General features: G+C 42.8%; 1 protein-coding gene across 1 annotated transcript in view; it reads right to left on the reverse strand.

Moving 5' to 3' along the window:
• HEATR5A (HEAT repeat containing 5A) overlaps positions 1-21,193 on the reverse strand; it is a 133,650-nt gene that overhangs the window by 59,254 nt on the left and 53,203 nt on the right. The window contains exons 16-19 of the mRNA XM_032773217.2: positions 11,670-11,833; positions 11,397-11,572; positions 8,806-8,911; positions 2,293-2,483 (exon numbers count right to left, since the gene is read on the reverse strand). Coding sequence (XP_032629108.1) covers positions 2,293-2,483; positions 8,806-8,911; positions 11,397-11,572; positions 11,670-11,833 — 637 coding nt within the window. The remainder of the gene's footprint in view (positions 1-2,292; positions 2,484-8,805; positions 8,912-11,396; positions 11,573-11,669; positions 11,834-21,193) is intronic.

The following is a 21,193-nucleotide window of genomic DNA, read 5'->3' on the forward strand; positions in this document are numbered from 1 at the left end:
AAAAAAAAAAAAAAAAAAAAAAAAAAAGAGGCAGACACCTCAAGAGAGCCCTCTCTTTCTCCCTGCCCATCACATTCATTGCACCAGAAGACACAAAGAAAACAGATGTTGGACTCTGGGGGAGGGGTCGTGACCTGAGAGTTTGGTCAGTTATCTGCTGAAACATGTAGTGAGAAAACTTTGCTTTAAATCTAACATCGTTTGTTAAGTTAGGCACCAATAAGTGTTATCTTTATTTTTCTTATAACCACCCCATATCCCCTCCTGCACCCCAACACTCTGCTCCAGCCCAGACCCCCTCCTGCACCCAAACTCCCTCCCAGAGCTTGCACCCTTTGCTCCCTCATCGACCTCAACCCCCCTGCCCCAGGCTCAGCCTTGAGCCCCCTCCAACACTGCAAACCCCTCGGGGCTCCAGCCCAGAGCCCGCACTCCTCCCAAACCCTAACCCCCTACCCAGAAGTGAACGTGAGTGAGGATGGAGGAGAATGAATGATGGGGGGGCGGGGGTGGAGTGAGCGGGCAGGGCCTTGGGGAAGAGGCAGGGTAGATCCTGGGTTGCCCTTAAATTCAAAATGTGATCTTGGGCGTAAAAAGGTTAGAGACTACTGTCCTAATAGGTATAACAAGAACCTAGATAGTTTCATAATCAGTATGGTCTTATTTATTTGTGGTAGCATTCATTATATGCTAGGCACTCTCCAGACACATTAGGACAGTCCCTACATTTAGAGGATTCAAAATCTAAGCATTTCCTTTTAACTTTACAATACTTAAAATTTCCAATTACAGAATGAAATCAGAGCCCAAATGTTTCCATTATCACAGAAAAACAAAAACAAAAACCAACACTTGAAAGTATTTACTTGGAGATATCAACGTTTTAAAGTAACAGAAATTTAAAATGAAAAAGTCTGAGAAAAAAACCCTTGGTTTTTAAAAAATGTATATCCTTCCCTGCCACACCTAGCTATGCCATACAACAAAACACGTTATATAAATGCATGGATTTCAAGCCTCTGAAGTGCAGCTATAATGAAACAAGTTAGCCAGAAAGTTTGAGCTTCAACCCTGAATTTCCTTATTTTTGTCAGAAATATCTCACAAATATTAAAACCATTTCTGTATATACATTACCTTCAAATCAGGCTGACTTTCTGTATTTTTTTTTTTAAAGATTTGCTAAATCTTATTTATACTATTTAATAAAAATATGTTGACAGAAAATGGTGTGTCTATTTTGTCCGTACAAATTTACCCTAGTGCAGATAACCTGTATAAAGCCCTCTGCAGCACCTAAGCTTTGTGGTGGGGTTGAGCTGGTGGAGCTGTTGGTAGAATGAACACCCAAGTAGGCCTCCACACATCTTCCATGCTGTCTCCTTGCCACTACTGCAAAGCTTTTTCCTTCATAGACCAGTATAGCAGAAGCTGCACTGAGATGAATGCTGTGGCCCTGGGTTTAAGGATGGAGTTCACCTATCTGGTTTCCCTCAGTACTTGACCTCCATAACGACCAAGTGCTCGTGCTTTATGTGAGTGAAGTGATTTTTACCCATGTGAATGTGACACACACACACAGTTACCATGCTATTACAGCAGAACCTCAAAGTTACAAAAAACAGAGAGTTACAAACTGACCAGTCAACCAGAGACCTCATTTGGAACTGAAAATATTCAAATAAGCAGCAGCAGAGACCACCACCACCCCGCCAAAAAGAGGCAAATATAGAGTACAGTACTGTATTAAATGAAAACTACTAAAAAAAAATTAAAAGATTTAACAAAGTCAGGAAACTGTTTCTGTGCTTATTTCATTTAAATTAAGATGGTTAAAAGCTGCATTTTTCCTCTGCATAGTAAAGTTTAAAGCTGTATTAAGCCAATGTTCAGTTACACACTTTTGAAAGAACCATCATAATGTTTTGTTTAGAGTTATGAACTCTATTCCCGAAGTGTTTGTAACTCTGAGGTTCTACTGTGTTAAAAATGGTGCAGCAGCCAATTTTCAAGTATTTAGATTGAACGTACTCAACTTCCATGGACGCCTGCATTTCTTTCTTTCTTTAACAGATCTTTTTATAGTAACAGAAGCACAAACTATGTGCCTAAATTTGGCAATACTTTTGCCATACATTTAAAGGTATCCAAGATTCAACCACAGATATGTTATTTTATAGGAATTAATTTCCTTTCAAATATTATGAATATTGAAGTCATGTTGCGTTTGGCTCAAGTTTATACAAATACTTGCAATGACAACTTAATACAAACATTTTTTAAACGACTTACTTGTCAAAACTAAGTTGGGCCAATCCAGCAGTGAAGGCACTGTCAGCAACCACTTGTGCCAGTCTGGCCAGAGATTCTGCAGCAGCACATCTTAAAAGTGGGTTATTGCTTTCCAAGGCACCCATTACTAAAGTCAGTGCAAGTCTTCTAACTTCTTTGGGACCTAAACTTCCCTTGCAGCTAGCCAAGTGCTAAAAAGAAATTATTTAATCATTCAATTGGTAAGACTGCATAATAAAGATCATTTTTCCCTTTTAAATATTATGACTCAGCAATAAAAACAAACATACATAAATAATTTGGTTTCCTCAGTGAGCACACTCTATTTAATATCGCTCAACTGTGGGGCAACTATATTTGTAGGCCTCCTTCTTTGCGACTAACATGTATCACCTCCAGGGAAGTACAGACTGATATGCAACATAATATATTCAAAGGCATGACACTTCCACCATTTCAAAAACAATCCTGATAAAAGAATTAATGAATGGGCTTTTTTCCTGCGGTAGTCTACAATAAGTAAATGCTTTTAGCAGAAAACCTGGGAAAGAACATTAGGATGAAAAACACTTAAGGAAAATAAAATATAGATTTTAAAAGTTCTAATGAGAGCACATGCATGTGATTGAGATTGATAGAGAGCATCTAATAAAAACACTACAATTTATTCAAGCAGTGTTCAATGGAAATAGGAATTGTCAAACTTTCTGTGGTCTGGGACCTGGCTATTTCAGAAGCCAGCTAAGTCTCTGCAACTCTCCTAACAGAGCTTGTCATGATATATTTCCCCAATGTGAACCTTAGAGTCCAAAAAATGGGGTACCAGCATGAATTCCTCTAAGCTTAATTACCAGCTTAGATCTGATAAGCTGCCACCACCCAAAAATATAGTGTTTTGGGGCACTCTGGTCCCCCCAAAAACCTTCCCTGGGGACCCCAAGACCCAGATTCCTTGAATCTCACAACAAAGGGGAATAAACCATTTCCCTTCCCCCTCCTTTCTCCCTCCCAGATCTTTCCGGCCCTGGGTACACTAGGAGATCACTGTGATTCAAACTCCTTGAATCACCACACAGAGAAATCAGGTTTTTTCTCCCCCTTCTCCCCCTCCCACCCCCAGGTTTTTCCTCCCTGGGTTATCCTGGAGAGAGAGACAGATTCAAGCTCCATGAATCTAAAACACAGAGAAAATTCACCTTTCCTCCCCCACTCCTCCTTCCCTTCTCCCACCACTTCCCTGGTGAGGACAGACTCAGTTCCTTTGAGCCTTAACAAGGGAAAAAAATTAATCAGGCCTTAAAGAGAAAAACATTTAATGAAAAAAAAAAAAAGAGTAAAGATAATCACTGTAAATTCAGGATGGAATATTACAGCGTCTTTCAGCTTATAGACACTAGAGAGAAGTCTCCCCCACCCCCAACACAAATCCCAATCAAAATCCGTCCAGCAATGTACACATTTGCAAATACAGAAAACAATCAAAAGACTACAACCGCCTTTTCTACTTAATACTCACTATTCTGAATATATAAGAGACTGTAGCAGAGAGATTGGCAAGAAACTTGGTTGCACGTCTGGTCCCTTTCAGGACCCAGAGAGAACAACGCATAACCCAAAAAACACACACAAAGGCTTGCCTCCACGGAGATTTGAAAGTATCTTGTCTCCTGATTGGTCCTCTGGTCAGGTGTTCCGGTTTACTGTTTGTTAACCCTTTACAGGTGAAAGAGACATTAACCCTTAGCTATCTGTTTATGACAGAGCTGTATTCCAGTGATAATGCAGATAGATAGATCCAGGCATAGACTACCTGCTACTCTATTTAAAGTGTTCCATGGAACTACGTAATGTCTTTGCCAGATCATACTAAGCCCAAACCTAATAGCATTCAGATTGAAAAGCACAACATACTTTTAAAATAAAGAAAAGATGATCATTTAAAAAAAAAATCAGACCTAGTCTACACTAAGAAATTAAGTCGCATAACTGTGTCAAAACCAGGGATTTGAAAACTCCACACCCATAAGTTAAACTGACCTAACTCCTGGTCCAGGCAGTGCCAGGCAAAATTCTTGTGTCAACCTAGCTACTGCCTCTTTTGGAAGTAGATCAGCTAGGCTGATGGGAGAAATCCTCCTGTCAGCATAGGTAGCATCTTCACTGCAGCATTACAGCAGCACCTCTGCAGTATTTTAAGTGTAGACAAACCCTCATTATGAACAGATACCCTCCTCTGAAATTTAGCAAAGCCGGAAGATCACGTCCACGCAGAATTTTGAGGACATCTCCACCTATTGTTGTAGCATCTGAGTTTTACCATCAGACTGTTCAAATTTGACTGTGCCGATTCTGGCGAATACCAGTGAAACTGCACAGGTGTGAGAAGTCTCTAAACCTCTCAGTGTAGATGCAGTCAGAGAGGAAAGCAAAATTTTCACCTTCTATAATTTTCCATAATTCTGGTTGCCACTTAACATAGGTAAGGTGTCTATCACCACAGTATCCAAGGGCAGACTAGGTAATGCTAATGCAGAAAATATACCAGGTCCCTTTATGATGTCAGCGGTTGATCTTACCTAATATCAGCACATCAAGAGACAGAAAACATTCCACATTATATTTACAGATAGAAGGAAACCGGAAAGTTACACAAGAGCTAGGCATAAAAGCATCTAACAGCCAAAAGGTCTGTTAGAAAAGAAAAGTGGCAATCAACTCCGGAGAGTTCTACCTAAAGTATTACGATGTTACAGAGAATTATCTATTTACTATTTTTTATTTTTTTATTTTGTATTTGTAATGGAAAAGCTGTTAATCTTGGTAGACCTTGGGTAATAGCACTCTTGGTTTCTCCCAAAATCTGGAGAAACACTGTTACAGAAAAACAACATATCCTTAAGAAACACATCAATTATTTGGATCTGCTTAATTGCTTTTAAGAGCTAAGTTTGCTCAAGTCTAAACGTCAAGAGGGAAAGAGAGAACAACCTTTCTTGAAGCTCAGACAATAACAAACAAAGCCACCAAACAATAAGACATTAAAATATACAATTCCTGGAAACTGGGTGTTGTGAAACAAATATATATAAAAGGCAGTCTGTAGTATTTTGGTATACTACTCTGAAACACCAAACAGAGGAAGGAAAAAAGAATGATGAATTGACCAAAGGGAAACATTTTTATCAAAATATAATGCTCTTTCAGGAAACATCAGTGAGATTTTAATGGGAAAAGTAAAAATGACCCTTTGAACATTCACGTTTCGAAAGGTGTTTTGACAAGAAGTCATTTCCAAATGAACAACATGTTATACAGCTACAATGACCACTACTCATGCTGCTAGAGGAGAGACAGGTTTCAGTTGCCCTTGAAATGTACATAAAAGTATACTCGGCCTATTTTTCTACTCACTTTCACTAGTATTCCTCCACTGACTTTTACACCAAAATCAGGTATTGTGTTTCCAGAGTTTGTTTGTTTGTTTGTTTAAGAGAAAGTTTTGCCAGACATCTTACCATGCTGGTGGTTTCTCTCTGAATGAGACAACCACTTGCACTGGCAATATCAGTTGACCAGAGCCTCTAACTTCTCTGTTCTGTGCTGGTGTACTGCCTCCTGCTCCACCATTTCCATCATCCTTCCTCATGGAGCACCTTCCTTCCTTAGTGCTGCTATCTACATTTCCTGACATCCAAGATTACCATGCCTATTCCCATAGTTCCAACTGTGAACAGGGTGTCCCTAGAGCACTGCTACTGAAGAATCTGTTTTCATGGATAGGAGCACTACAGGACTGGTTTCATCATCTCCACTCTTTTTCCACAGGGCACTCCAGATAGGACGGCGAGCAGGAATCATCCCCACTGGCAGCATGCTATAGAGTTGCTCCAGGTGCCAAAGAAAGAGAGCAAGATCCCTGCATCGATGGAGTCCAAACTAGCACTTGATGCAGTTTGGCAAGTGTAAGAAAAGCAAATGGCTAGAGTTGAGACACTAGATGGGGAGGGTTCCAAGTTACTACAGAATTTTTTTCCGCTCGCTGTCTGGCTGGGATGTGCTCATGGTCTAACTGGTTGCCATATTTGGGGTTGGTAAGGAATTTTTCCCCAAGTCACACTGGCAAAAAATCAAACTTTTTTTTCTGCCTCTCTCTGCACTTGCTGGTTTGACCTAAACTAAATGGTGGATTCTTTGTAACTTTAAAGTTACATTTTGAACGTTGAATCCTTAAATCAAGATTTGATTACTTCAGTAACTCAGCTAGAGGTTATGAGCCTATTACAGGAGTAGGCAGTTTGGCCTCCAACGTGCAGAATGTCAGACTAGATGATCATGATGGTCCCTTCTGGCCTTAAAGTTTATGAGATAAAGGGGTCCCCCACTGCATCAATTTTCCATCTGGCATAGTAGAGCCCTACTAACTCCTTTTCGAAATGAAGTATAAACCCTGCCCTCCCCTACTAACTGGGCATTAGAAGAGTTTGCAAAGGATTCCTCTCTCTCTTATTGCAGGAGTTAAAAAATGGTCACTGAGACCTCCCCTTCACTGGTGGGGAAAATGCCACAAACATTTTCAGAGAGAAAGGAGTGGGAAGATCAATATGCAGAACCCACTTCCACAAAAAAGATAATCTTCTATTGGGAGAGAGAGAGAAAAAGGAGGCTACAGAGTCAGTAGTAAGGACGCAGGAGATAGAAAATAACAAGAGGAAAAAAACAGAAGGAGAGATCGATGGCAGGGATGAAGGCTACAAAGAAAACATGAGAAAAGAATGAGATGCTGAAAGGACAACCGTAATGATAAAATTGAGTGGGGCAAAAATGGGAAAGGATATTTCTCCTTAAAGATAAAATCAGAGTCAGAGTCAGAACGGACCAATATGATCGTCTAGTCTGACCTCCTGCACAATGCAAGCCGCAGAATCCCACCCACCCACTCCCGCAACAAACCCCTAACTATGTATGAGCCACTGAAGTCCTCAAATTATGATTTAAATCAAGGTGCAGAGAATCCTCCAGCAAGTGACCCAGGCCCCATCCTGCAGAGGAAGGCAAAAAACCTCCAGGACCTCTGACAATCTGCCCTGGAGGAAAATTCCTTCCCGATCCCAAATACGGCGATCAGCTAAACCCTGAGCATGTGGACAAGACTCACCAGCCAGACACCTAGGAAAGAATTCTCTGTAGTAACTCAGTTCCCACCCCATCTAACATCCCATCGGGCATATTTACTGCTAACAGTCAAAGATCAGTTAATTGCCAAAATTAGGCTATCCCATCATACCATCTCCTCCATAAACTTATCAAGTTTAGTCTTGAAGCCAGATATGTCTTTTGCTCACTGCTTTGTCTAATTTCAAGTCTGATTGCCAGTTTATATCCATTTGTTCTTGTGTCCACACTGGTACTGAGCTTAAATAATTCCTCTTCCTCCCTGGTATTTATCCCATTGATATATTTATAGAGAGCAATCACATCTCCACTCAGCCTTCTTTTGGTTAGGTTAAACAAGCCAAGCTCTTTGAGTCTCCTTTCATATGACAGGTTTTCCATTCTTCAGATCATCCTCATAGCCCTTAACTGTACCTGTTCCAGTTTGAATTCATCCTTCTTAAACATGGGAGACCAGAACTGTACACAGTACTCCAGACGAGGTCTCACCAGTATCTTGTATATCAGGACTAACACCTCCGTATCTCTACTGGAAATACCTCGCCTAATGCATCCCAAGACCCCATTAGCTTTTTTCACAGCCATATGACATTGGTGACTCATAGTCATCCTGTGATCAACCAATACTCTGAGGTCCTTCTCCTCCTCTGTTACTTCTAACTGATGAGTCTACAGCTTACAACAAAGATTCTTGTTATTAATCCCTAAATGCATGACCTTGCACTTTTCACTATTAAATTGCATCCTATTACTATTACTCCAGTTTACAAGGTCATCCAGATCTTCAAGAAAATTCAGAGTCAAGAAAATTAAAGGAGAGAAATCTCTAGACAGCAAGGAGAAAAGAAGTACACCTGATCCAGACTAACATTTTAGACAAATGCTTTCTATACTACTTGAAAGAAAACCAAAGAAGGGAAGAATGAAAGTGAGAGATGGACAGAGACAAGGAAATGTGAATAAAAAATGAAGGAAGGCAGAATAAACAAAACAGTCATATAGCTGCTAGGCTACTTTATTTTACTTCCAGTCTAGTATTTTATTTCTCTGCTAGAGGAGGGGAGATAAGAAATAAGGGAAAGTCCAATTGGATCCCCAGGGGTTCAGGAAGGTGGGAATCTTCAAGCAGATATTCAGTCTGAGAGGCTGTTAGGGATGTGGGCTCCACCAATACTTTAATTTTAATATTTGAAGAGTGATCCTCAGATTGGTTGATAAATTAAAGCTGGTTACTGGAAAGGATTACAGAAATGTTCCCATGGTAGGGTAAAACATGCACTTAAACTGAACAACATCAAGTTTTAGCATCAAAACCAATATTTATAAAAAGAGCAGATTTACCTTCAGAAAACTAGAAAATGCTGATACAATGTTTAGTTGTACGGTCTGCTGTCGTGCTCCTTTTGTTTGTTTTATGGAAGCCAACAGTTTTTCTAACACTTGGAGCCTTAAACCAAAAAAAAAAAAAAAATATTGGTCAAGCCATTTTTTTAAAAAAACATCAAACAAAATCTTTAGATTATGGAAGCATTTGAGTAGCAAATGCAATGATCTAAGCCTCACGTGACTTCCCATATCTTACCATCACCATACAGTGGCGGCTTCTCATCAACTAATTTACATGCCGATTGTTTGAGGTCAGCAAAGAAGCATTTTAATTCAGATTCTTGTCATTTCTTTTGTAGATAAAAAGAATATTATCCACTCTATAAGCTCTGTCTGGTATTGTACATACTTCAGGGCAAAGACTGCTATATTTGGGCAATACGTTCAGCTTTTTACAAAGCCTTGTACATACATAAAACAACATAATGCTGAAGATGGGTTCAAGGAAGTGACAAAACTCTAGAAGGGAGTTTTAGAGAAATACATCATCACCAAAACAAATTAAGATAGAACTGTCTTTCTAAGCTCTTTTTCTTAAGTAATATTCTCCAGATTTTCTCTTATTCCTTCCCCATCCTACTCTTTTTTCTTATTATTTACTTTGCTAATCCTCCTGCGTGCACACACAGAGATCCCTTTCTTGCCTCTGCTTGACATCTCTGCCTATAACAAAATTTTTTTGTAGTCCATATCAGCACATGTACTTCCACTATCCTTATGTACTTTTTTTGTCCTTGCTTCTATAACAGGATATTTATTTATAGATCATCTTTCATTATCTGATTACCAATGAGTGGTTCCTATTAAAGAGGACTGTGTGTCTAGGAATAGTATAGTTTGGGATGCCTTGTGGGCACAAAACTATAAGAACCACCAGTGGAGATCATGAGAAACAGATAAAGGAAAAAACAAGACAAAAATAGCAAGAAGAAAAAGAGAGAGAGAGACACCAGACACGGAGAAAAGAGCAAAACATAGAAGAGTAAAGTTACTGAAGCGAGAACAAGGAGAGAGATGGTGGTAACTGCACAGGAAAGTATTTTGGAAAGTAATGTTGCAATGGGTGCGAGGAAGGATATGTGAATGTAAATATTTGGGGATGGTGTGGGCAGGAAAAGATAATGAGATATCAGATGGGTCATTGGAATGGAGGGAGAGTGAGTGGCACTTTCTTTCTTTCTATACAAAATACTGCATTAATTGGTTGATTCTTGCTGAAGCTCAGAGAATCAGCCAATTCCTATCTTATACCATATCATTTGAAAGACCATATCACACACTACCATCTTTTTTCTGATTTAATAATCCTAGATAAGATTTCCTTCAGATCCTTCAATGCTTGCTGCTTAGTCAGCCAGAGCAGCTGCCCTATAGTGACTCAAAGCAGGGCTACATTCAATAGTACTGCAGCATTCCCAATGTATGCTGGCCAAGACAGTGAGATTCAGGACCCCTAAAATGAGCTCTCCCTCTTACACAGAATTATAGAACATAATCACTAGCAATCATGCTCATTTCAGGATTAATTGTACAGTACTTTGAAAATGCAAAACAACATAAGTGATACCATTTATCCTCAATCAAATCTTATATATTCTAAGTAAATATTTTATTGTTATATTTTTGTATTTAAAAAATGGAGAACAACCAACAGCACAAAAACTTGATGTTTTTCCATCATTCAACAATCAACACTATCATAAAGCTAAATCAAAACAACTTTTTAAAAACCAGAACAAAGCTTTGTTGCTTCCGTTATGTTCTCTTGTGGTTGCAAATGACTGTTTTTGGGTACGTATTCTTGTTTATTTTAGACTTTTCCAACTACTTTATTTTCCTTATTACTTTTCTAATTACAGTCTTATAAATATTTTTAGCCTGTCATTGTCAAGGATAGAGGATTATATTTTACTGTGATTTCCCACCCTTTTCCCCGTGATGTTCAAGAGCCCTTATAACAATGAGTATGCCATAAAATCCTCTCAAGACAAATTTTATATCTATCTGAAAAAAGAACTGTTAATGTACAATGTTCAGTATTAAAAGACTTCTACTAAGCATGGAAAGAAAACAGACCTTAAGAAACGTCCTCCTAAGATATTTTATAATACTTTCTCCATCAATTAAACATGGATGGAAAACTTATTAACACTATATCTCATTCACGTGCTATGTAGCTATGACACTGAGTACCCTTCCCAGACCTGAAGAACTCTGTGTAAACTTGAAAACTTGTCTCTTTCAGCAACATAATCTGGTCCAACAAAAGATATTACATCGCCCATCTTGTCTATGCAATATAATGGTCCATTTTACTGGTTCTTTCTTTTCATCAATATCAGGAACTGCAGATTGAGAGCTGAAATTTTCAGACTGTACGTAAACTTCCAGCCATAAATCTATCTTTTCAGCTCATGAAAATTCCCTTCATAATTCATACCTTCTATATTAACGTACCTTTAGTCTATATTTTCGATAAGATTTTAAACATACTAGCTCTCTTTAGGCTCTGTTTAACTAATGGTGAATTTAAATAAATACTTTACCTTTGAGATTCTGCTACATGGGAAAATATAACTCCAAAGAGACGGACTGCAGCACTGATAACAGATAGTGCAGGAGGTAGAGGTTTAGGCACTGAATCACCTTCTGCAGCTTTCTCATAAATTGAGTAAGGGTCATACTCCAGGCTTCCTCCAGCTATAGTGCTACTTAAGAGGAGCTGCAAAGGCAGAAATATGACAGTAATATTTCCTGACTAAGTCACAAATCACTGCTAACCTACTATTAACGAATTGTTATACTAGTACTGCACATACCTGCTCTTCAATAAATCTGTGGTCAGTCTCCTGCAAGAAAGGACCAAGTAAAAGAAGATCATCCTGGTGACAGAGAGGTGGAAGCAAGAACGTAGAGGCAGCCATTTGGTTATCAGTGGCAGTGAAGTCAGCCACTAGCTCCTTGAGAATAGCACAGAATTTTCCTGCAAATTATAGGGACAAAGAAAATAACTTTTATTCAAAATAGTGATTAATTACTTGCCCACTTGCAGTTTTGTGAACAAAGCATTTATACAGAAAAGCTGATTTACAAACTAAAATATTTCCTAAGACTCCCAATGCTGCAACTTCTTGTGTGTGACAGACTACTGCATTCACACGGAGAACCACTGACTTGACTGCAGTTCGATGTGGGCAAACCAATCCATCCGCACACAAAAAGTTGTAAGATTGACGGTCTTAGTTTTTATATAAGGCTAAATAGAATAAAATGCATCCTTTTCAAGTGACTCTAAGCCATTATTCTTCAATACAAGTTACTTGGTGGGCAACAAAGCAGTTAGCCAGGCTTGTGTTGATAGACAAATGCAAGTCCATGAAGAGAGACCAATTTCTCCTATCAATTTTCTAGAAGTTAGTGTGGGATACATTACATGTCCAAATATGAATTGAAATATCTGGGAATTAGATGTTAGTTAAAATACTCACCCAGTATTGACTGGGAGGAGAAAATGAAGAGAGACAATAAAAGCAGAGGAGAAAGGAAGAGCAGTGAGGAGGAGAATGGACATTAAGAGGAAAAACAGTGCCAATACCAATGAAGCTAACAGTTAGGTAGGTGATACTGGCAGTAACACAGTAGTCCCCAAACTTTCTACCTCGCACTCACCCCTTATCCGTTCATCCCCCCCTCCCCAGAGCCAGGGGTGGGGCTCTGGGAGGGGAGGATCTGGATAGGGATAAGGGGGCTGAGGCTGGGGCCACAGCAGAGGGCAGGCACAGAGCCTCAGCCAGGGGCCAGGATCCCAGGCACGGGGCTGGCAGCTGGGGCTGGGGCCAAGACCAAGAGCAGAGCCAGACAGCACCCCCACAAACCCCAGCCGTGCTGCCCCAAACGTTTCTCTGTGCCCACTTAGAGGGGTGCGCTCCATGGTTTGGGGACCTCTGCAGTAGAATGACAGTGTGAGTGTTTGACACACACAGAATGTGTGACACAGACACAATGTGTGTGTTTGACACAGAGACTGTGTGTGATGGTGTGTGTTTGACAGACAGAGAGAGAGAGACACACACACACACACAGAGCGAGCGTGCAGGCTCCTGGGAAAGTTTCTGAGTGCTCTCCTGGTCTGTCCTGAACCATTGTCTCCCCTCCCTTGCTCAGCAGAGATGAGCAGTGGGAGGGGGAGAGAGACAGACAGACAAAGACTGTGTGAGTTGGCTTCTGGGGAAATCTCAGAAACACTGCACTGTCTCTTTAATAAAGGCACTCAGCCACTCACCGTTCCCCACAGCAGCTCGAGTCCTGAGTCGGGCTGTGTCCCTTCTGCCCTGCTCTGCGGAGATGGGGTACACTGGGGGGGAGACCCTAACATCAGCATCCTCCTCCTGGCCACGCCCTGCACAGCCAGCAGGATAGTCCCAGGAGCAGCTGCAGGACAGCACAATGTAGGGGGAGGGGGACCTGAATACATGCTGCTGGCTGTGCACGCTCTCCTCATCAGAAACATTGTATATTAATGATAAGGTAGATTGTAAAGAAATTAGAAGCGAAGGGATGGATAAAACAGAGTTTGTTTGGGTCAAAATCACTTTGGGGAAGAAAGCTACCAGTGGCTCTCCTTGGATAGTACTTGGGGTATGCTACAGACCGCCAGGATCTGATTTGGATATCGATAGAGACCTCTTTAATGTTTTCAATGAAATAAATACTACTGGGAATTGTGTGATTATGTGAGACTAACTTCCCAGATATAGACTGGAGGACAAGTGCTATCAATAATAGTAGGGCCTAGATTTTCCTGGATATGATAGCTAACAGATTTCTTCACCAAATTGTCACCAAACCTAAAAGAGGTGATGCCATTTTAGGTTTGGTATTCGTGAGTGGCGGAGTACTGCACTCCAGTATGGACTCACTTGTCTCACACACGGATTATCAATGCACAATTTAATTTCACCATGCGTATTATTTCAGGCAAACTCAAAGCTACTCCTCTACCATGCTTACTAGTTCTCTGCAATATTGCTCCACCCAGTCCGCAGAGAGGAAAGCATAGCAAAGATTGTGATGAAATTGCATGATGTGTCACATCTACCGTTAACTAAAGAGTTGTTTAATTCACCACATGGTCGTCTGCCCTCACGATGCCCACTGTAGGCAAGTTTCCTGGGTGAGGGATTTATGATTGCAGATCAATGAAGCTCTGAGAAAGTAACAAATAATCATCTTATCTGGGCCCCTACTCCACATCAACCTGGGTTGTATTTACCAGGAAGGCAATGGAGCGGAGTCAGAGCGCTCTACGTGCCTTGCCAGTGTAGATGGGGAGTAAGCTAGGGCACCTGGGGCTGTTTTATTGCGCCGTAACTCACAAGTGTGGCCGAGGCCTAAGAGAAAGCAGAAAGCCTACAAGGAATGAAAGATGGGAAGAACTGGCAAGGAAAGCTACCTCTTTGAGGTCAGAAACTGTAGGGAAAAGTGAGAACTGCCAAAACCCTGCAAAAGAAATTAAAATCAATAGTAAACGTTTCTATAGCGATATAAATAACAAACAACAAAACAACCACCAAGGAAAGAAAAAGTGGGACTGCGAAGCAGTGAGGATAGGGTGGTGGTTAAAAATATTTTAGGTCAGGGATTCTCAAACTTCATTGCACCGCGATCCCCTTCTGACAACAAAAATTACTATACAACCCCAGGAAGAGGGACTGAGGCCTGAGCCCACCGAAGCGGAGGAGGGTGGGGATTAGCCAAAAGTCCAAGCCCTACCATCACAAGGAAGAGGAGGAGGCACCAAAGACCAAGACCAAGGGCTTCAGCCCTGTACGGCAAGCTTGTAACCTGAGCTATAATCCCCAGGGCTGAAGTCTTTGTGCTTCGGCCCCAGGGATGCAGCTTGGGCTTTGGCTCCAGGTGGCACAGCTCTGGCCCCACACCCCAGGAAATCTAAACATCAGCCCCGGTGACCCCATTAAAAAGGGGTTGTGACCCACTTTGGGGTTCTGACCCACAGTTTGAGAACCGCTGATCTAGGTCCAACACCTAAATGAATACTTTGCCTCAGTTATTAATAAGAGTCATAAGGAGCTTGGGGTAATGCCACAGCGGCTAATGGAAATGAAGATATGGAAGTCAAAATTACCACATCTGATGTGAAAGTCAAACTCAAATTGCTTAATAGGACCAAATCGGAGGGCCAGATAATCTCCATCCAAGACTGTTAAAGGAACTGGCACATGAAATTGAAAGCCCAACAGCATGGATTTTTAATGAATCTATAAACTCAGGGGTTATACCCCTATGACAGGTATCAGCAATTCTCCAATTTTTAAAAAAGGGGGAAATGATCTGGGAAACTACAAGCCCGTTAGTTTGACTTCAGTTGCATGCAAAGCCATGGAACAAATTTTGAAAAAAGTAAGTAGTTAAGGACACCGAGGTAAAAAGTAATTGGGATAAAATATAGCAGTTTTACAAAAAGTAGATCATGCCAGACCAATCTGATCTCTTTCTTTGAGAAGATAACTGACTTTTTAGACAAAGGAAATGCAATAGATCTAATCTACCTGGATTTCAGAAAGGCATTTGATACAATTCCACATTGGAAATTATTAGTAAATTGAAAAAGATGAGAAGTAATATGACAACCAAAAGGTGGATAAGGAACTAGTTAAAGGGGAGGCTACAATGGGTCATACTGAGAGGTGAACTGTCAGGCTGGAAGGAGATTACTAGCATAGTTCCTCAGGAATAGGTCTTGGGACCAATTTTATTTAACATTTTCATACATGCCCTTGGCACAAAAAGTGGGTGTGCTCTAATAAAATCTGTGGATAACACAAAGTTGGGAGGTTTTCCCCATACAAAGGTGGACCAAAATATCTCACTAGAAGAACTGAAGAACCTTGAAAACTGGAGTAATGGAAATGGAATGAAATTTAACAGTGCAAAGTGCAAGGACTTAGGGACTAACAACGAGAATTTTTGCTATAAATTGGAGATGTATCAGCTGGTAGCGACTGAGGAGAAAAGCCTGGGTGTACTGGTTGATCAGAGGATGACTATGAGCCACCAGTGTGACACTAATGAAATCCTAGGATCATTAGGTGAGGTATTTCCAGTAGAAGTAGGGAAGTGTTAATACCATTATACAAGGCACCGGTGAGACCTCATCTGGAACACTGTGTGCAATTCTGGTGTCTCATATTTAAGAAAGATTAATTCAAACTGGAACAGGTGTAGAAAAGGGATATTAAGATGATCAGAGGAGTGGAAAACCTGCCTTATGAGAAGAGACTCAAAGAGCTTGGCTTGTTTAGCCTAACCCAGGGGTGGCCAACCTGTGGCTCCAGAGCCACATGCAGCTCTTCAGAAGTTAATATGTGGCTCCTTGTATAGGCACCGACTCCAGGATTGGAGCTACAGGCACCAACTTTCCAATGTGTTGGGAGGTGCTCACTGCTTAACCCCTGGCGGGTAAGGTTCTGTGGCCTACAATGTGCAGGAAGTCAGTCTCGATGTTTATGATGGTCCCTTCAAGCCTTAAAGTTGATGAGTGTGGTGATCATCTGTCTGTCCTGCAGCAATATAAATAGCCAAGAAGGGCAGTATATTCCCCCATATTTCAGGAGTTTGCACTCATCAAGCAGAGCATGAATAGACTACAGCAGCAAGTAGTATAACAATATTCTGACCAGTAATTTAACCTTCAGGGCATTAAATTAATTTTCTTCATTTTATCAGATTAACCTTTAGACAGGTCTTAGCCTCACTGTACATAAAGCACAATGGCATTAAGTATTTAGAGTCAGAATATTTTAAGCTATTATAGTGATGACACTTGAAGAGTATGATTTGGAATAAATTTTCTGGTACAATACCATAAAGCCAGAATTATGTCCGCTATAGCTACTGCGTTGACAAACACTATCCCAAGTTATCTTAAAGAGATACTTGACAAAGATCAAGTTTATACATATATCAACGGGCGGCGCTCTTAACCACTACGCTATCCATCCAAGGTGTACTCCCAACTGCAGTGCAACAACACAATAACAGCAGAGCCACCAGCAGCAGAAACTGAACAGTACTGGAAGAACATAGGGGAGAAAGAGAAGACTCATAATACCAGTGCAAAGTGGCTGCAGGACCTGAGAACAGAGCACAGCAATCTCCCAGAACAGAAACCAGTCACCACCACAGTAGAAGACATCCAGCAGCGGGTCAAGAACATGAAGAGCTGGACAGCACCTGGACCAGACATGATCCACACCTACTGGCTAAAGAAACTAACAGCAGTCATGAACGGCCTCAGCAGCAGGTATGAAAACAGCGCCTAGAGCCCATGCCAGCAGCTCCCACCCAAACTGCTAACACAAAGAAGGACAGTGCTGATCATGAAGACCCCTGCAAGGGGACAGAACCCTCCAACTACGGCCAATAACTGTCTCCCTACAACATGGAAGTCCATCAGTCTCATAGCTGCCAAGTACAGGACCACATGGGCCAGTACATGAGCACAGCTCAGAAGGGCATTGGGAACAACACCAGAGGCTCAAAACACCAGTTGCTCATCGATAGCGCAGGTCGCCAGAGCTCCAGGTCTAGACAGACCAATCTGAGCACAGCCTGGATTGACTACAGAAAGCCTACGACTCAATGCCGCACACGTGGATCGGTGAATTGTCTGGCGCTATACAAAGTCAACAGACACTAAGGACCTTCCTCAAGAACTCAATGGGACTATGGAAGACAACACTAGAAGTCAACTGAAGGCAGCTTGCACAAGTGGTCATCAAGTGTGGCATATTACCAGGTGATGCACTGTCCCCGCTGCTGTTCGCATAGGCTTAACCCCTCAGCCAGATAATCACAAGACTGTGTACGGACAGGTTCAGGAGTGGAACTACCATCAGCACCTCCATCTACATGGATGACATCAAGCTGTATGCTAGAACCAACGACGAGACATCGACTCGCTAATCCACCTGACGGCGATCTACAGTGAGGATATCGGATGTCATTCGGATCTGGAGAAGTGTGGCCGATGGTTAGTGAAGAGAGGAGGTAGTCAAGAATGATGGGGTGGAACTACCAGCGGGCCTAGCAGACATACAGACAAGCTACAAAGTACCTTGGAAGTCCCCAGTCACATGGAAACCATTGATGAGGAATGGCAAGGAAGACAGCAAATTCAAGGTTATCACCAAAGGATTAAGGACAGGTCCTGAAGAGCCAGCTCCCGTGGGAAAAGAACAAGATCCACGCCATCAACGAGGTTACGCCCTGCCAGTATCAGATACCCTGCGGTTTATAGTGAAGCTGGCCAAAGGAGGGACATGATAGGCTGCCGATTTGTGACCAACCGAAGCTCGCTTCACGAGAGCACGGAGCTTTCCCCCCAAGGTCCATACACAGAGACTGCTATACAGCCTGAAAGGAGGGCGGGGCGGGGCTTGCCCGTGCAGCGGTCAAGGCCACTGTCACTGACGAACCCGAACCCATCCCAGCGAGTACATCAGTTAAGATGCCCCCAACAGATGAGCTGCTGAGAGAATGCCTGCGGGGCAGCAGACATGGGATGGAAGAGCAAGCGAAGAAGTGCCATGGCAAGACAGACTGCCCTGGATGTACCACATCGGACACGATAAGCTGAGGTGGCTGACATTGGGAAATTCCTTACCATGTGCTGAAAGGGCTGGACTAAAAGACAGACACTTGGGCCTGATCATAGCACCACAGGACAGGCACTGAGCACCGATCCATTGAAGCAGGGTCTACCACACTAGATGAGGACCCAAGTGCAAGACTGTGCAAGAGAGGCCTCAGAGACAGTCCAAACACATAGTGCAGGGGTAAGATGCAGCAGGAACAGCATAACACTGAACGGCACAAAACCAAGTGGCTGCATTGTCGATAGCAGGAACATCTGCACAGCGTATGGTAAGACCCTCCAAGACCAGATGGGAGATTCCAACAGCAAGGTTGTGGGAAGTAGCAGGGCTAAGATTCTGTGGGCCCACGTTCCAGATCAGATTGGACAGGGCAGCTTGTACTGGCCACACCGATACACATCGTTGTAATAGACAAGACCAGAAGACAGCACCACGGTGGTTGATTAGAGCTAATCCGAGCGAATAGTGCACCGACACCCCACGAGTCAGTACGACTAAAGCAAATCACGGAGAAGGAATAGTAGAAGGCTGGCGAGAATGCGTCTCAAGTACCAGGGCCTTGAAAAGACAGAAACTAGAGTGGATGTGGAAGTCGAAGGCCAGGCATGGTCCCAGTGTATCGCGTAAGGAGCACTCGGGCTGTGATCCTAAAAGCTGTCAGCTGAGTCAGGCTCCACAGGATCCCAGGAACCAAATCAGAGTTCTCTCCTAGTCTTCAGAAGAGTGCCAGTGCCTACGTAACCGCTAAGATACTGCGCAGAACCCTCAAACTCCCAGGCCTCTGGTAGAGGACCCGAGGTTGAGGAAGACACATACCACCCATAGGGGTGAGAGGGGAATTTTTTTATTTTTTTTTATTTTATATATACACACACACACACACACACTCACACACACACCCCTTATAAAGATTACTCCTGAAGGAACTCTGTGCCAAAAAATAAAAATTGGGCATCAAAAATATTAAAATTCTGCAGAATTCTGCATATTTTGTCAATATATAAATGTGGAGGCTCCAGCATGGCAGTGAGGAGCATAGGTCAGGGGCTGCACAGAGATGGGAAATCAACCTGTAGACCCCTTCCCCCCAGGACATGGGCTCAGTGAGGCTGATCACCTGACCATGACAAGTACAAGCACTGGGCCTGCCCCAGAAACACCCCAGAGCCCTGCCCATCCATGCTAGATGCACCAAGATAGCAAGTGAGAGGGACAGTCTCACATGCACGCCCAGCCCAGCAGACAGGCTCAGCCTGGCAGGATCCAAGTGTGGAGGGGATCCAGGTGTGGGGTGAGAGGGTTCTGTGTGGGGCAATCTGGGTGCAGGACACTTAGTAAGGGGTCTGAATGAGGGGGATCTGGATGCACAGGGGCTCACTGAGGAGTTCTAGATGCAGCGAGAATAGGACTCTGCAGAAGGATCCAGGTGAAGGTGGTTGGGGCTCACTAGGGGTAGTTTGGATATGTGTGGGGGGGATGGGGCTCAATGGGGGGCTTAGCAGGGGTATCCAGGTGTTGGGAGAGTGGGGCTTAGTGGGGTGGGGGTCAGAGCGTGGAGAGCTTATTGGAGTGATCCAGGTGCAGAGGAGGTGGGGCTCATTGAGGTGGGGGTTCATGTGTGGGGGGTGGTCTGGGTGCAGGGTTGGTGGTCTAGAGAGGGAATCTGGATGCAGGACGGAGCTTGGAGTGGGGGGCTCCAGATGCAAGGGGTTAGGCAGTCTGAGTATGGCTCGGTCCAGCTGCATGGGGATTGGTCAGTCAGGAGAGCAGCTCCCTGTACATGGACCCCTCCCCCGCAGCTGAGGAGGAATGGGGGAAGGAAGTGTATGGGAGAGGGTGGAGCTTTCTGAAGGTGGGTCTGATCCGGCTGCCATTGCTCCTTGCAGGGGAAGAGCAAGTCCCATCCTCCCCAGCCCAGCAGGGACTAGCAGTTGAGCCCAGTGCAGGGCAGGAGTCACTGGCCAGGGCGTCCACAGCCCCACCCCCAGGGTGATTTACCTCTTAGCCAGCTGCTCCAGGCACCCACAACAATGTGCTTGCACTACTGGGGAGGGGTGTGTGTGAGATCGCTCTTGCGGCATCTCCTTGCTTCCCTGTCAGAAGTTATTTTTTTTGCGGTGAAGCAAAGAAATCTGCGGGGGACATGAATTCTGCATACATGCAGTGGCCCAGAATTCCCCCAGGAGTAACAGATATTACATACAGCCCTCCCCTAATTTAAGAGAGAATTAGAGTTGCAAAGTCAAACATGCAAAAATTAGGAAATATGTTTTCCTGTGCAACCTTAATGACACAATCTCTAATTAAATGATCACATACAGTTATTACTCATGCAGTGGCATTGAACTTTCTTAAGTTTTTAAAAAAGGAAACTGAGGAAAAACTCCATCATGTGGAACTATATTGATGCCTACATAGTTCATTAGTATGGTTGAGACCTTTAGAGTAACTGGCAGCAGCAGTAGACTGTTATCCTCTACGTAGACCAGTCACAATGGGAAGGCACATACATTTGACTTTTTGATCCTGTTCCCCACTTGTCCCTACCACCCATGCCTTTATTACTTCACCCCTGCTTCTACATATATAAACTTCAGTGACTAATTAACAAGGCTGGCTCCAGCGTTTTAGCCATCCCAAGCGGCAGAAAAAAAAAAAAAAAAAAA

The sequence above is a fragment of the Chelonoidis abingdonii genome, chromosome 4 (genome assembly GCF_003597395.2).
Source record: "Chelonoidis abingdonii isolate Lonesome George chromosome 4, CheloAbing_2.0, whole genome shotgun sequence".
In the NCBI taxonomy this organism is placed as follows: Eukaryota; Metazoa; Chordata; order Testudines; family Testudinidae; genus Chelonoidis; species Chelonoidis abingdonii.